Source organism: Oncorhynchus gorbuscha, linkage group LG11, assembly GCF_021184085.1.
Source record: "Oncorhynchus gorbuscha isolate QuinsamMale2020 ecotype Even-year linkage group LG11, OgorEven_v1.0, whole genome shotgun sequence".
In the NCBI taxonomy this organism is placed as follows: Eukaryota; Metazoa; Chordata; class Actinopteri; order Salmoniformes; family Salmonidae; genus Oncorhynchus; species Oncorhynchus gorbuscha.
The window spans coordinates 59,237,364-59,253,002 of NC_060183.1; the positions used below are offsets into that span (position 1 = coordinate 59,237,364).

Here is a 15,639-nt window from a genome sequence, read left to right on the forward strand (position 1 = left end):
TGTTATGGTCTAATGTTGTTATGGTCTAATGGTCTAATGTTGTTATGGTCTAATGTTGTTATGGTCTAATGGTCTAATGGTCTATGGTCTAATGGTCTAATGTTGTTATGGTCTAATGTTAATGTTGTTATGGTCTAATGGTCTAATGTTGTTAATGGTCTAATGTTAGTTGTTATGGTTAATGGTCTAATGTTGTCTAATGTTGTTATGGTCTAATGTTGTTATGTGGTCTAATGTTGTTATGGTCTAATGGTCTAATGTTGTTATGGTCTAATGTTGTTATGGTCTAATGGTCTAATGGTCTGTTATGGTCTAATGGTGTTATGGTCTAATGTTGTTATGGTCTAATGTTGTTATGGTCTAATGTTGTTATGGTCTAATGGTCTAATGTTGTTATGGTCTAATGGTCTAATGTTGTTATGGTCTAATGTTGTTATGGTCTAATGGTCTAATGTTGTTATGATCTAATGTTGTTATGATCTAATGGTCTAATGCTGTTATGGTCTAATGGTCTAATGTTGTTATGGTCTAATGTTGTTATGGTCTAATGGTCTAATGTTGTTATCGTAGAATGTATGCACACATGACTGTAAGTCGCTTTGGATAAAAGCGTCTGCTAAATGGCATATATTATTATTATATATTACCAAATAAATTGACATTTTGGATATATGTCGACGGAATTAATCGAACAAAAGGACAATTTGTGATGTTTATGGGACATATTGGAGTGCCAACAAAAGAAGCTCGTCGAAGGTAAGGCATGAATTATATTTCTATTTCTGCGTTTTGTGTTGCGCCTGTAGGGTTGAAATATGGTTTCTCTCTTTGTTTACGGAGGTGCTATCCTCAGATAATAGCATCGTTTGCTTTCGCCGAAAAGCCTTTTTGAAATCTGACATGTTGGCTGGATTCACAACAAGTGTAGCTTTAATTTGCTATCTTGCATGTGTGGGTTAATGATTGATTTTTATAGTAATTTATTTGAATTTGGCGCTCTGCATTTTCCCTGGCCAGGTGGGACACTAGCCACATATCCCAGAGAGGTTTTAAGCCCCAAGGTCGATAATTAGGCTGTGGATTCGTGTAAGTAGTTTCCTAGTAAGGAGAGAATGATCTGAAATAACTATAGCTTGGTAATCACACTCTGTGATAAGTGGTAGACATCTATTGTCTAGGAAAAAGTAGTCTATACGGGAGAAGGTCTCATGAACTGGTGAGAAAAAAACAATACTCCCTAGCTGTACGATTCCGGAAATGCCAAGCATCAGATATGCCATATGTCTTAAGAAATAGCTGAATTGTGGATACTGTTTTTGATGAAGATGATACCTTAGGAAAGCTACTATCCAGATCGGGCAACAGTACACAATTCATATCACCACCTAGTATTAAGTGGTGTGTGTCCATATTTGGTAATTGAGAAAATACATTCGTGTAAGAATTAATTGTTATCCCAATTTGGTGCATAAATGTTAGCCAAGATAACAGGTGTACTATACAGTCTTCCTACTAACTTTCGGGGTGGCAAGTAGCCTAATGCTTAGAGCATTGGGCCAGTAATCGAAAGGTTGCTTGATTGAATCCCTGAGCTGACAAGGTAAAAATCTGTCATTCTGCCCCTGAACAAGGCACTCAACCCACTGTTCCCCGGTATGCTGTCATTGAGCTAACATAGGCTAATTCGGATTAGCATGAGGTTGTAAGTAACGAGAAAATTCCCAGGATATAGAAATATCTTATATTGGCAGAAAGCTTTAATTATTGTTAATCTAACTGCACTGTCCAAATTACAGTAGCCATTACAGTGAAATAATACCATGCTATTGTTTGAGGAGAGTGCACAATTTTGAACATGAAACATTTGGGCAATCTTGATACAACATTTTGAACAGAAATACAATGGTTCATTAGATCAGTCTAAAACTTTGCACATACACTGATGTCATCTAGTGGCCAAACTCTAAATTGCACCTGGGGTGGAATAATACATTATGGCTTTTCTCTTGCATTTCAAAGATAGTACAAAAAAATACAAAAGAACGGTTGTTTTTATCTTTTATTATCTTTTACTAGATCTAATGTGTTATATTTTACTACATTCCTTTCACATTGCCATACACTTCAAAGTGTTTTCTTTCAAATGGTACCAATAATATGCATATCCTTGGAAGTTTGGATGACTGAGGTGCCCAAAGTAAACTGCCTGTTACTCAGGCCCAGAAGCTAGGATATGCATATAATTGGTAGTATTGCACAGAAAACACTCTGAAGTTTCTAAAACTGTTTAAATAATGTCTGTGAGTATAACCGAACTGATTTGGCAGGGGAAAAGTCTTGTAGTCTTGTGGCGCGTGTGGATGATGACGCGCACTTCGTTATTTATCTCCGGTAATGAATATACTGTTCTCCGTCTTAAATTACCCTACATATTAGGGTACCTGACGATTGATTAGAAACATTGTTTGACTTCTTTGGACGAAGTTTATTGGTAACTTTTGGGATTCCTTTGTATGCATTTTGAACGAGGGGAACAGGTGGATTACTGAATCAGGCGCGCCAATTAAACAGACTTTTTTGGGTTATAACGAAGGACTTTATTGAACAAAACAACCATTTGTTATGTAGCTGGGACCCTTGGGATTGCAAACAGAGGAAGATCTTGAAAGGTAAGTGATTTATTTTATCACTATTTCTGACTTTTGTGACGCCTCTGCGTGCTTGGAAAATGTTTGTAATGCTTTTGTGCGCGGGGCGCTGTCCTCAGATAATCGCATGGTATGCTTTCGCCATAAGGCCTTTTTGAAATCTGACAAAGTGGCTGGATTAACAAGAAGTTAAGCTTTTAAACAATGTAAGACACTTGTATTTTCATGAATGTTTAATAATACGATTTTTGTGTTTTGAATTTCACACTGCGATTTCACCAGATGTTGTCGAGATGGGGCGCTAAGGCCCAACCAATCCCAAAGAGGATGAGAGTGATTGAAAGTGCGGAGATGTGTCTCCTGAAGAAAGGCGATATCTACTTTAAGATGATTTAAATGAGAAAGAACCCTTTTACATTTCACTGGGTGATTTAAAGATTTAACATTCCAGCTAGCAAAAGTGACAGAGCAACCAGCTGTCCCTCTCATGATATTAGGTCTAGCCATGTAAAGCCAGGTGGGAAAATAATAGATGCCAGATTACAATAACAACTGATGCATTAAACATTTTTCCAAAATAGCAAATAAAAATCCAGAAAGTTGAAGGAGAAGAATAAAAACATAAACAAACATTACCCTGAAGTCTGGTATGAAAAAGAAAACCCACCCTGGTCACCTAATGGAATAAGGTAACCGCCAATCCCCAAGCTGTAACGGGTTTCTTCTTCCTCCTCTGAGGAGGACTAGTAGGAAGGATCGGAGGACCAAAATGCAGCGTGGTATGTGTCCATAATGTGATTTAATGGAAATGGATATAAAATACAAAAGAACAAGAGAATCAAAATGAAAACCGAAACAGTCCCGAATGGTGCAAACAGTGAAACGGAAAAATAATCACCCACAACTCAAAGGTGAAACCAGGCTACCTAAGTATGGTTCTCAATCAGGGACAACGATTGACAGCTGCCTCTGATTGAGAACCATACCAGGCCAAACACAGAAATCCCAAATCATAGAAAAAAGAACATAGACTGCCCACCCCAACTCACGCCCTGACCATACTAAAACAAAGACAAAACAACGGAACTAAGGTCAGAACGTGACACAAGCAAAGATAACCACACATAATGTACTTGTAGTGGGGAACACTAAACCTATCGAGTAGAGAGCCCCGCTGAAATTGTGAAGTATTTGACAAGTTGCACATAATAAATAAATAAGAAATACTTCATTACAACCCAAAACTAGGCTGTTTTAGATGAAAGTATTAACATTTTTATAAATCAGATCTTACAGCAATACCACTAAGTTAGCAGCAATGCCGTTAAAGAAATGATGTCACCTAATAATAGAACTGTGCTTTATATACCCTGGATACAGGTACCATCGATAAATAGAAAGCTTTATCTACCCTGGATACAGGTACCATCGATAAATAGAAAGCTTTATCTACCCTGGATACAGGTACCATCGATAAATAGAAAGCTTTATCTACCCTGGATACAGGTACCATCGATAAATAGAAAGCTTTATCTACCCTGGATACAGGTACCATCGATAAATAGAAAGCTTTATCTACCCTGGATACAGGTACCATCGATAAATAGAAAGCTTTATCTACCCTGGATACAGGTACCATCGATAAATAGAAAGCTTTATCTACCCTGGATACAGGTACCATCGATAAATAGAAAGCTTTATCTACCCTGGATACAGGTACCATCGATAAATAGAAAGCTTTATCTACCCTGGATACAGGTACCATCGATAAATAGAAATGAGCAGCTTCATGGTAATAAAATAAAACGTTAAAACAAATGGAGAATTGACTCACCAGAACTAAGGCACTAACCTAATAATTACCTAATAATAACCATATCAATATGATACCACTGGCAAAGCAACACAGTATCTACAAAAGAGAAACTACTCAGTACATTGTTGAAGTACCTTTGGCAGAGATTACAGCCTCGAGTCTTCTCGGGTATGACGCTACAAGCTTGGCACACCTGTATTTGTGGAGTTTCTCCCATTCTTCTCTGCAGATCCTCTCAAGCTTTGTCAGGTTGGATGGGGAGAGTCGCTGCACAGCTATTTTCAGGTCTCTCCAGAGATGTTTGATCGGGTTCAAGTCCAGGCTCTGTCTGGGCCATTCAAGGACATTCAGAGACTTGTCTCGAAGCCACTCATGTGTTGTCTTGGCTGTGTTCTTAGGGTCATTGTCCTGTTGGAAGGTGAACCTTTGCCCCCAGTCTGAGGTCCTGAGCACTTTGGAGCAGGTTTTCATCAAGGATCTCACTGTACTTTTCTCCGTTCATCTTTCACTCGATCCAGACTAGTCTCCCAGTCCCTGCCACTGAAAAACATCCCCAGAGCATGATGCTGCCACCACCATGCTTCACCGTAGGAATGGTGCCAGGTTTCCTCTAGATGTGACGCTTAGCATTCAGGCCAAAGAGTTAAATCTTGGTTTCATCAGACCAGAGAATCTTGCTTCTTTGAGTCCTTTAGGTGCGTTTGGCAAACTCCAAGTGGGCTGTCATGTGCCTTTTAGTGAGGAGTGGGTTTCATCTGGCCTCTCTACCATAAAGACCTGATTGGTTGAGTGCTGCAGAGATGATTGTCCTTCTGGAAGGTTCTCCCATCTCCCCGGAGGAACTCTGGAGCTCTGTCAGAGTGACCATTGAGTTCTTGGTCAACTCCCTTACCAAGGCCATTCTTCTCCGATTGCTCAGTTTGGCAGAGCAGTCAGCTCTAGGAAGAGTCTTGGTTGATCAAAACTTCTTCCATTTAAGAATGATGGAAGCCACTGTGTTCTTGGGGATCTTCAATGATGCAAACATTTTTTGGTACCCTTCCCCAGATCTGTGCCTTGACACAATCCGGTCTCTGAGCTCTATGGACCATTCCTTCGATCTCATGGCTTGGTTTTTGCTCTGTCATGCACTGTCAACTGTGGGACCATATATAGACATGTGTGTGCCTTTCCAAATCGTGTCCAATCAATTGAATTTACCACAGGTGGACTCCAATCAAGTTGTATAAACTTCTGAAAGATGATCAATGGAAACAGCACCAGAGCTCAATTTCGAGTCTCATAGCAAAGGGTCTGAATAATTATGTAAATAAGGTATTTCAGTTTTTTATTTTTTATATATTAGCAAAAATGTCTAAAAATCTGTTTTAATTTTGTCATTTGTCATTTGTCATAATTTTTTGTATCAATTTACGAGTACGGTTGTAATGTAACAAAATGTTGGAAAAGTCAAGGGGTCTGAATACTTTCCGAATGCACTGTATAGCCTCTGTAACTTGGTGATTTTACAGCCAATTATACTCTGTCTATATCTACTGAACATATGAAGCTGTCAGATTGATAACCTGGACAAAAGCACCAGTCACACGTCACAACTCTATTGAATACGTCATCAAAGTCATTGTATGATTTCAGAGCCAGATCCCCCTATAAGTTTTGCCAACAAGCCAAAGCAAAGGAACACACAGGATTTTATCTCACTGCTCAAATAAGTGTGCACAACTTTAACCTACCCCTGGAGAGCTAAAAAACACACACACGCACACAATCACACGCTCACCAACTGGTGGGAATGTGTTTACAGAGTAGTTGCTGACACCAGTCACTGATCCTAATTCAATGGAAATCAAATGAAGGTGCATTTGATTATCAAATCAAATCAAATCAAATGTATTTATATAGCCCTTCGTACATCAGCTGATATCTCAAAGTGCTGTACAGAAACCCAGCCTAAAACCCCAAACAGCAAACAATGCAGGTGTTATTATGCCATTACGCTTTCCTCATTGAAATACTTTTTTCCCCTGTGGGAACGGCCTGCATTAAGCAGGCAGTACTGTGTGTGTTTATTCAGTAATGATGCATTTATTTATTCATTGAATGAAAATGGAAGGTGGCAATTTACTCTTAAAAATGCTTTGTGTTGTGATAATAAACATGAGATGAAGGAAATATGAAAATGAGCTCTACAACCTACAGTCAATGCTGTAACCATCATATAAAAATCATAATCAAACACTGGGGAATATTTTTGCATCTGAATGGCATAATCAATTGTAGACTAAACATTGTGAAAGAAGACTTGTTTCAGGTGGAGGCTTTGGCGACACGATATCGTCTCATTCAAGTGGGCAACCCTTACAGCGAGTAATACAGTAATGATTAACATATAGGGAGCCTGGCTTTAGCATACAACATGAGTCTAGTGGGTGCCTTGCTAGAATATACAAATTATTAGGGACATAATCTCAATGGTTATTTGTTTGTAAGCATGCCTTTACAAGCCCCTCTGTCACGGTTGATTTTATGGCCTTATTGCTACTGCTGTAAATAGATAAGAGGAGACATTTACCCTCTGATGCATGTCTCTAGATTATTGGCACTGACTGAATAAGTGAATAGAGGGACAGAGAGTTGTGTAGATCAGGGTCCCCGGCAGGTTTATTTGAAGCTTGAATTAGGTTTTAAGCTGAGAGACAGTATATAATGAGTTGGTAGTAATCCTTGTCTGTCTTTCTCTGTGTGTGTGTGTGTTTTATTTTATTTATTTTTTATTTCACCTTTATTTAACCAGGTAGGCCAGTTGAGAACAAGTTCTCATTTACACCTGTGACCTGGCCAAGATTGTAACGATCGTTGTTGGAAGGATTGGACCAAGGTGCAGCGTGGAAGGCGTTCATCATATTTATTCATGTGAACCAGCAACAAAACGAAACGTCCAGCTTTGTAGGACTCAAAAGCAACAATACAAAATCATGATCCCACAATGTGGGAAAAGGCTGCCTAAATATGATCCCTAATCAGAGACGAATGACAGCTGCCTCTGACTGGGATCCATACTAGGCCAACCTAGAAATGAAAAAAAAACTAGAATCCCCACCCTAATCACACCCTGACCTAACCAAATAGAGAAAGAAAAGGATCTCTAAGGTCAGGGTGTGACAAAGATAAAGCAAAGCAGTTCGACAAAAACAACAACACAGAGTTACACATAAACAAACGTACAGTCAATAACACATTAGAGTGTGTGCAAATGTAGAAGATTAGGGAGGTAAGGCAATAAATAGGCCATAGAGGCCAAATAATTACAATTTAACATTAACACTGGAGTGATAGATGTGCAGATAATGTTGTGCAAGTAGGGATACTGGGGTGCAAAAGAGCAAGAAGATAAATAACAATATGGGGATGAGGTATTTGGGTGTGCTATTGTTGTAGGAATTAAATTCCTCTGTTTTAATACCCAATTAAAATGAATCACTCTGTCAATTCATAAGAGATTGTATGACCCTTATTTGTATAAAATGGACAGAGCCCAGTCTTAAAGTCAACCAGCAGCTTTTATTCACGAGAGTACTCCCCCTTACACATTTTACCACAGGTTATAAACTGAAAATGGCGTCATTAGTTTTAGTACCAGCCCGTGTCATCTCCGCTCTAGTACAATGGCTGTATGGTTCTCACATCGTCTCTCCCTATTAAGATGATATATGACCGAGCCTAGGTCAGCTTGTGTAAATAAGCCGTCTAGCCAGTCTGGCTATAAGTTCATTCATTTCTACCATGGTACAGACAGTCATTGTTCTAATTCTTGATTATATTTACACACATTATATTCAGTACTAGGATTAAAAAGAAAATTCATACATATACAGTAACATAATAGTATTCTGATTAGTACATATACAGTAACATAATAGTATTCTGATTAGTACATATACAGTAACAACATAGTATTCTGATTAGTACATATACAGTAACATAATAGTATTCTGATTAGTACATATACAGTAACAACATAGTATTCTGATTAGTCAGTCCTGATTGCAATGTATACATAATTAGTCATCATTGATAAAAATTCCCTTAACAGCTATTTACAGATTTGCTGAGTACAGGTACAGTGATCGGTAGCTGGGAGGAGGTGCTCTTATTCTCCATGGACTTTAGTGTCCCAAAACTTTTTGGAATTAGTGCTACAAGATGCAAATGTCTGTTTGAAAAAGCTAGCCTTAGCTTTCCTAACTGACTGTGTATATTGGTTCCTGACTTCCCTGAAAAGTTGCATATCGAGGGGGCTATTCGATGCTAGTGCAGAACGCCACAGGATGTTTTTGTGCTGGTCAAGGGTAGTCAAGTCTGGGGTGAACCAAGGGCCATACCTGTTCTTAGTTCTACATTTTTTGAACGGGGCATGCTTATTTAAGATGGCGAGGAAAGCACTTTTAAAGAGTAACCAGGCATCCTCTACTGATGGGATGAGGTAAATATCCTTCCAGGATACCCGGGCCAGGTTGATTAGAAAGGCCTGCTCGTGTAACGGATGTGAAATGGCTAGCTAGTTAGCGGTGGTGCTCGCTAATAGCATTTCAATCGGTGACGTCACTTGCTCTGAGACCTTGGAGTAGTGGTTCCCCTTGCTCTGCTTTTGTGGAGCGATGGGTAATGATGCTTCGTGGGTGACTGTTGTTGATGACCAGGTGGCAAATCGCATCTCTGCATGTCTGGCAGACATATCAGTGTGGATGACGGATCACCACCTCAAGCTGAACCTCGGCAAGACGGAGCTGCTCTTCCTCCCGGGGAAGAACTGCCCATTCTATGATCTCGCCATCACGGTTGACAACTCCATTGTGTCCTCCTCCCTGAGCGCTAAGAACATTGGCGTGATCCTGGACAACACCCTGTCGTTCTCAACTAACATCAAGGTGGTGGCCCGTTCCTGTAGGTTCATGCTCTACAACATCCGCAGAGTACGACCCTGCCTCACACAGGAAGCGGAGCAGGTCCTAATCCAGGCACTTGTCATCTCCCGTCTGGATTACTGCAACTCGCTGTTGGCTGGGCTCCCTGCCTGTGCCATTAAACCCCTACAACTCATCCAGAACGCCGCAGCCCGTCTGGTGTTCAACCTTCCCAAGTTCTCTCACGTCACCCCGCTCCTCCGCTCTCTCCACTGGCTTCCAGTTGAAGCTCGCATCCGCTACAAGACCATGGTGCTTGCCTACGGAGCTGTGAGGGGAACGGCACCTCAGTACCTCCAGGCTCTGATCAGGCCCTACACCCAAACAAGGGCACTGCGTTCATCCACCTCTGGCCTGCTCGCCTCCCTACCACTGAGGAAGTACAGTTCCCGCTCAGCCCAGTCAAAACTGTTCGCTGCTCTGGCCCCCCAATGGTGGAACAAACTTCCTCACGACGCACCTGAAACCCCACCTCTTTAAGGAATACCTAGGATAGGATAAAGTAATCCTTCTCACCCCTCCCCCCCTTAAAAGATTTAGATGCACTATTGTAAAGTGGCTGTTCCACTGGATGTCATAAGGTGAATGCACCAATTTGTAAGTCGCTCTGGATAAGAGCGTCTGCTAAATGACTTAAATGTAATGTAAATGTTGATGTGTGCAGAGGGTCCCTGGTTCGCGCCCGGGTATGGGCGAGGGGACAGTCTAAAGTTATACTGTTACACTCGACTGAAGTGTTTTAGGGAGCGTTTGACAGTGATGAGGGCTGGTCGTTTGATCGCGGACCCATTACCAATGCAGGCAATGAAGCAGTGATCGCTGAACCAGTGTCTGGTTGAAAACAGCAGAGGTGAATTTAGAGGGCAAGTTGGTCAGGATGATATCTAAGAGGGTACCCATGGTTCCGAATTTAGAGCTGTACCTGGTAGGTACCTTGATAATTTGTGTAAAATTGAAGGCATCTAGCTTAGATTGTAGGACGGACGGGGTGTTACGCATATCCCAGTTTAGGTCACCTAACAGTACAAACTCTGAACAGCTTAAACTTCTTGAATTCAACTATTATTGAGTTGAAATACACATTTAGATTTGTGAACAGCCACCCACAACAACCATTACGATGCAAATAGCTAAATAAGAGAGCAGCAGTGTGATTCACATGACTCAATCAATCATATGTATTTATGAAGCCCTTTTTACATCAGCCAATGTCACAAAGTGCTATACAGAAATCCAGCCTAAAACCCCAAACAGCAAGCAATGCAGATGTAGAAGCACTGTGGCTAGGAAAAACTCCCTAGAAAGGGAGGAACCTAGGAAAAAACCTAGAGAGGAACCAGGCTCTGAAGGGTGGCCAGTCCTCTTCTGGCTGTGCCGGGTGGAGATTATAACAGTACATGACCAAGATGTTCAAACGTTTATAGATGACCAGCAGGGTCAAATAATAATAATCACAGTGATGGTAGAGGGTGCAACAGGTCAGCACCTCAGGAGTAAATGTCGGTTGGCTTTTTATAGCTGATCATTTAGAGTTAGAGACATCAGGTGCGGTAGAGAGAGAGGGTGGAAAACAGCAGGTCCGGGACAAGGTAGCACGTCTGGTGAACAGGTCAGGGTTCCATAGCCGCAGGCAGAACAGTTGAAAATGGAGCAGCAGCACGATCAGATGGACTCAGGACAGCAAGGAGTCATCAGGCCAGGTAGTCCTGAGGCATGGTCCTAGGGCTCAGGTCCTCTGAGAGAGGGAGAGAGAATTAGAGGGAGCGTACTTAAATTCACACAGGACACCGGATAAGACAGGAGAAATACACCAGATATAACAGACTGACACTAGCCCCCTGACACATAAACTATTGCAGCATAATTACTGGTGGCTGAGACAGGAGGGGTCGGGAGACACTGTGGCCCCGTCCAATATACCCCTGGACAGGGCCAACAAGGAAGGATATCACCCACCGCCTATGCCAAAGCACAGCCCTCACACCACTAGAGGGATATCTTCCACCACCAACTTACTACCCTGAGACAAGGCAGAGTATATCCCACAAAGATCTCCACCACGACACGAACCCAGGGGGGTGCCAACCCGGACAGGAAGATCACGTCATAGACTCAACCCACTCAAGTGATGCACACCTCCTAGGGACGGCATGGAAGAGCACCAGTAACTCAGCCCCCGTAATCGGGTTAGGGTCTCTCTCCCAGTGGAGAGAGGGGAACCGGCTAGGCAGAGACAGCAAGGGTGGTTCATCGCTCCAGTGCCTTTCCATTTACCTTCACACCCCTGGGCCAGACTACACTCAATCATAGGACCTACTGAAGAGATGAGTCTTCAATAAAGACTTAAAGGTCAAGACCGAGTCTGTGTCTCCCACATGGATAGGCAGAACATTCCATAAAAATGTAGCTCTATAAGAAAAGGCCCTGCCACATCAATGTGCTATGTAGATATCAATAATAAGTGATATCCATATCGCCTTAGACTACACCACTGCTGTCATCCTTACCTCTAAGCGTTTAATCAAGTTGGATAATCTTTGGATGCCGACAGCAGTCACACCATTGGAAGACATAGCTTGGACTGTAGCCTACAAAAGCCTATTCCTGCTCTTTTCCCGCGATCCATCAAACACATTTGGTGTGTCATCATATAGTGGTCTCTTACTTGTGGTCAGACTTGCTCAGGTGGAACAAACTTAAACTTGCGCCTTTTTTCAATGCTGATTTGAATGTCATTGAGAAAACAGTGAAGTGTCAAATATTTTTTGTGGCAAACATCCTTTCTGAATTTAAAAGTAGTCTTTGAAGTAATCATCTCGTTTTTCAAAAGTATCTGTATTCTGATTACAATATTTTTACAGGTACTGTTTTTTTGTAATCTCTTACATGTAAACAGATTACATGTAATCTGTTACTCCCCAACCCTGGATGTTAGGTACAGTGGGATTTTTTTGTAAAAGGGCTTTATAAATGAAAATAAAGCAATGTATCAACCTATTTGACATCAAAGAAGGCCAACCAACTTTCTGGTTGAGAATGCAGTGATGAGTACTACAATTGTTGCCCATAATAAAGCGCAGTGCATGCGCTATGATAAACTGCATCTGAATAATCTGATTTCTACTATTTAGCTAGAGGCAGGACCTGTTTCTATAAAAGAAGACCATTTGTACTATCAGCTTCTTTACATTGCCATGGCACGGGCTGCCACTGGATGAAGTAGGCTACTGTGATTTATTCTAAGCAATGCACCAACTCAATACTGCTTCTTTTACTGTCAATATCCGTGTACTATAGGATCGTAAAGCACTGTAGCAAAGATATGTTTAACTAACCCAAGATAGTCCATCTGTGTCGTTTACAGTGGGAGCAAATTAAGCATTGTGGGTAGAACAAGCAAGGTGGGCAAAGCCAAACTCGAGCTAGCGGGATATCCTAATGACGCATTGTATTTGCATATTGCCGTTAGGGAACGCCTTCTTTGAAGTGAGGGCAAACTCAATTTGACTTTCACTCCTTCTAAAAACCGTCAAAGTCTATAAAACTTAGTGCACTCTGTTCGTAACATATTTTAGTTTCGGAAACATAAATGTTTTTGATATCAGATGTTTCATCGATTAGAAAATTAGCAGAATATCGGCCCAGTTTCACATAGTTCCATCCTCTCCCACTTCCCGCCACTGGACTTCCGCTCACGACCATATTAGATGGTGAGAAAACGTAAATCGATGCTATGCTCCTGTGACGAGTCTGGGTTTCCCCTTCTGTCTGTGACTATAGTGGAGAGTTGAATACACAAAGGGCACAATGAAAGGACATGGCCTGTCAAGATTGTCTTTTTAATTTATCTAAACGCGTTCATTTTACAAAGGGGTCGTCTCCATCTAAACAAGCGGGGGCGGCTAAACTTCTTTAGCAAACGTAAGATATATAATCATATATCGAGGAAGACAACAAGTCACATGAAGCATCGCTTTACGTTAATCCGGAAGTTTTTTCCTTTCTCCAGTTGCATTCTGGGTAGTGGTAAAACGCACGAAATACTCTCGCCGCTGATTCATTGGTCGCACGTTGCAGAAGCATGAAAGTTTGAAGACTGCGGAAATCAACAAAGAACAACTTCAAATTAAGGTAAAAACAATGCTACATTTTAAGCAAGTTGCTAGATTGTTTATACTAACTACCCAGCGATCTTAAACCAACACACCCATCCTTGCCACTTAACTAAAGTAGAGATCCCGGCCACAGTTGAGTAAGCTAGCTATGTAGCTACCTACATTTAGCAGTTTAAATATGTTTGGAAGGCAGGTAGCATGGCGGTTAGAGCGTTGACACAGTGACGAAAGGTCGATAGGTCAAATTCCCGAGTCTACATGGGGAACATTCTGTCGATGTGTCCTTATGCAAGACACTTAACCTGCATGTGCTCCAAGAAGAGCGCCGTAACTACGATGGCTGACCCTGTAAAACAACACATTTCACAGCGCCTATCCGGTGTATGTGACAATGTTTTGAATATTAACATTTTACTTATTTACCTGTCTCAGTTGTGGAGGTAGCGATTAATATTGATACTCACTTTCCAGTAGAATTGAACATGTTTGTTTTCGATTTAGGCCACCGTGAAAGCTATGCGCAGGCTCAATAACATAATGTTAATACAATTGTAACCCAGGCCTAAACCAGCAGGCAGAGGTGACAAAAACTGAACTCCATCGATAAGAGGACATCCTCTGATTGACCAAGTAGAAATTCAGATTACTGTGACCACAACCTAGTTTGAAGAACAATAGTCCATCAAGACTAAGTCAGGCCAGGCATATCATTGGCAACTATGAAGACCTATGTTGATCTGTGTCAGCCAAGTTGAGTGCATGGACTGAAGACCAGACATTGAAAGAGTCAGGGTTCCAGGTAAAAAGTGTGGGGGGTAGGGCAAACAGCAGGACTTAGGCTAACCAGGGGTGCGGCAGTGCAAGCACTTTATTTATGTTAGGCCATAATCTAACGCCTCACTTACGCTGAAATAAAATGCTTTAGAGTTTGCCTCTTTATACCTTGTTAAATATAGCGTAAAAAAACTTTATTAGGCAAGCCAGTTAAGAACAAATTCTTATTTACAATGATGACCTACCAGGGAACAGAGGGCTAACTGTTCAGGGGCAGAACAGTTTTTTTTTAACCTTGTCTGCTCGAGGATTCGATCCAGCAACCTTTAGGTTACTGTCCCAATGCTTTAACCACTAGGCTACCTGCCTAACTGTAATAAGGTACAAATGGTTTTCTATCTCTGGAGACACTGTCAATCTAAACCTTGTCTCATTGTTTCTACAGGATCTCTGCAAATATGTCCATCGGCGTGCCCATCAAGATCCTGCATGAAGCAGAGGGTCACATTGTGACCTGTGAGACCAACACTGGTGAAGTGTACAGAGGCAAGCTCATTGAGGCTGAGGACAACATGAACTGCCAGGTGTGTCATCTGGCTGCCTTTAGGGTTCAGGCAATAGTTTTTTCTTATTTTATTATTATGTAGGGGAGGGATTTGTGTCCCTTTTACAGAATTGTGTGTAGGAAGTATATCAACTCTTATCTCTTCCTTTCAGATGTCCAATATCACTGTGACTCATCGGGATGGCCGTGTAGCCCAACTAGAGCAGGTCTACATCCGGGGCAGCAAGATTCGCTTCCTGATTTTACCGGACATGTTAAAGAATGCTCCTATGTTGAAGAGCATGAAAAACAAGAACCAGGGCACCGGAGCAGGAAGGGGGAAGGCAGCCATTCTCAAAGCCCAGGGTGAGTGCTACTGCTTCTACATATACCCGTATGGAGAATTATTGAGAGTCAATGACACAAATTTTCGCTCGACTATAAGTAGTAACTTATAAAAATATATATTTTCTTTTATTTCTGGTAACTTTTCTTATTTAACTGTCTTTTCTGCAGTGGCTGCAAGAGGACGAGGTCGTGGAGGAATTGGAAGAGGAACCATTTTCCAGAAGAGGCGATAGTATCTGCAATGGTTAATTAAAAAAGATAGCATGGTAGTGTTTTTAATGTTTTTTTCTTAAGAGAATACTTTTTTTCTTTAGCCAGACTTTTACATTTTCCAAGACGGACACATGTTTTTGACATTGTAATTTTTTTATATATATAAATGTATATTTGTAATAAATTGTCGGTTCCCCTGTCTGCTCATTTCTATTTG

General features: G+C 41.2%; 1 protein-coding gene across 1 annotated transcript; it reads left to right on the top strand.

The window, feature by feature from the left end:
• Positions 1 to 13,201: 13,201 nt before the first annotated feature.
• LOC124047898 (small nuclear ribonucleoprotein Sm D3-like) lies at positions 13,202 to 15,635 on the top strand. The gene is made up of 4 exons (XM_046368228.1): positions 13,202 to 13,559; positions 14,763 to 14,901; positions 15,035 to 15,227; positions 15,378 to 15,635. Exons 2-4 carry the CDS (start codon positions 14,776 to 14,778, stop codon positions 15,440 to 15,442), a joined length of 384 nt encoding a protein of 127 aa, XP_046224184.1. The 5' UTR covers positions 13,202 to 13,559; positions 14,763 to 14,775; the 3' UTR covers positions 15,443 to 15,635.
• Positions 15,636 to 15,639: the final 4 nt, after the last annotated feature.

Excerpts from the sequence above, each read along its gene's own strand:
- LOC124047898 (XM_046368228.1), top strand. The coding sequence starts at position 14,776 with ATGTCCATCGGCGTGCCCATCAAGATCCTGCATGAAGCAGAGGGTCAC. Across the intron at positions 14,902-15,034 it reads AGGACAACATGAACTGCCAG|ATGTCCAATATCACTGTGAC; the intron begins GTGTGTCATCTG and ends TCTTCCTTTCAG. Across the intron at positions 15,228-15,377 it reads AGCCATTCTCAAAGCCCAGG|TGGCTGCAAGAGGACGAGGT; the intron begins GTGAGTGCTACT and ends TCTTTTCTGCAG.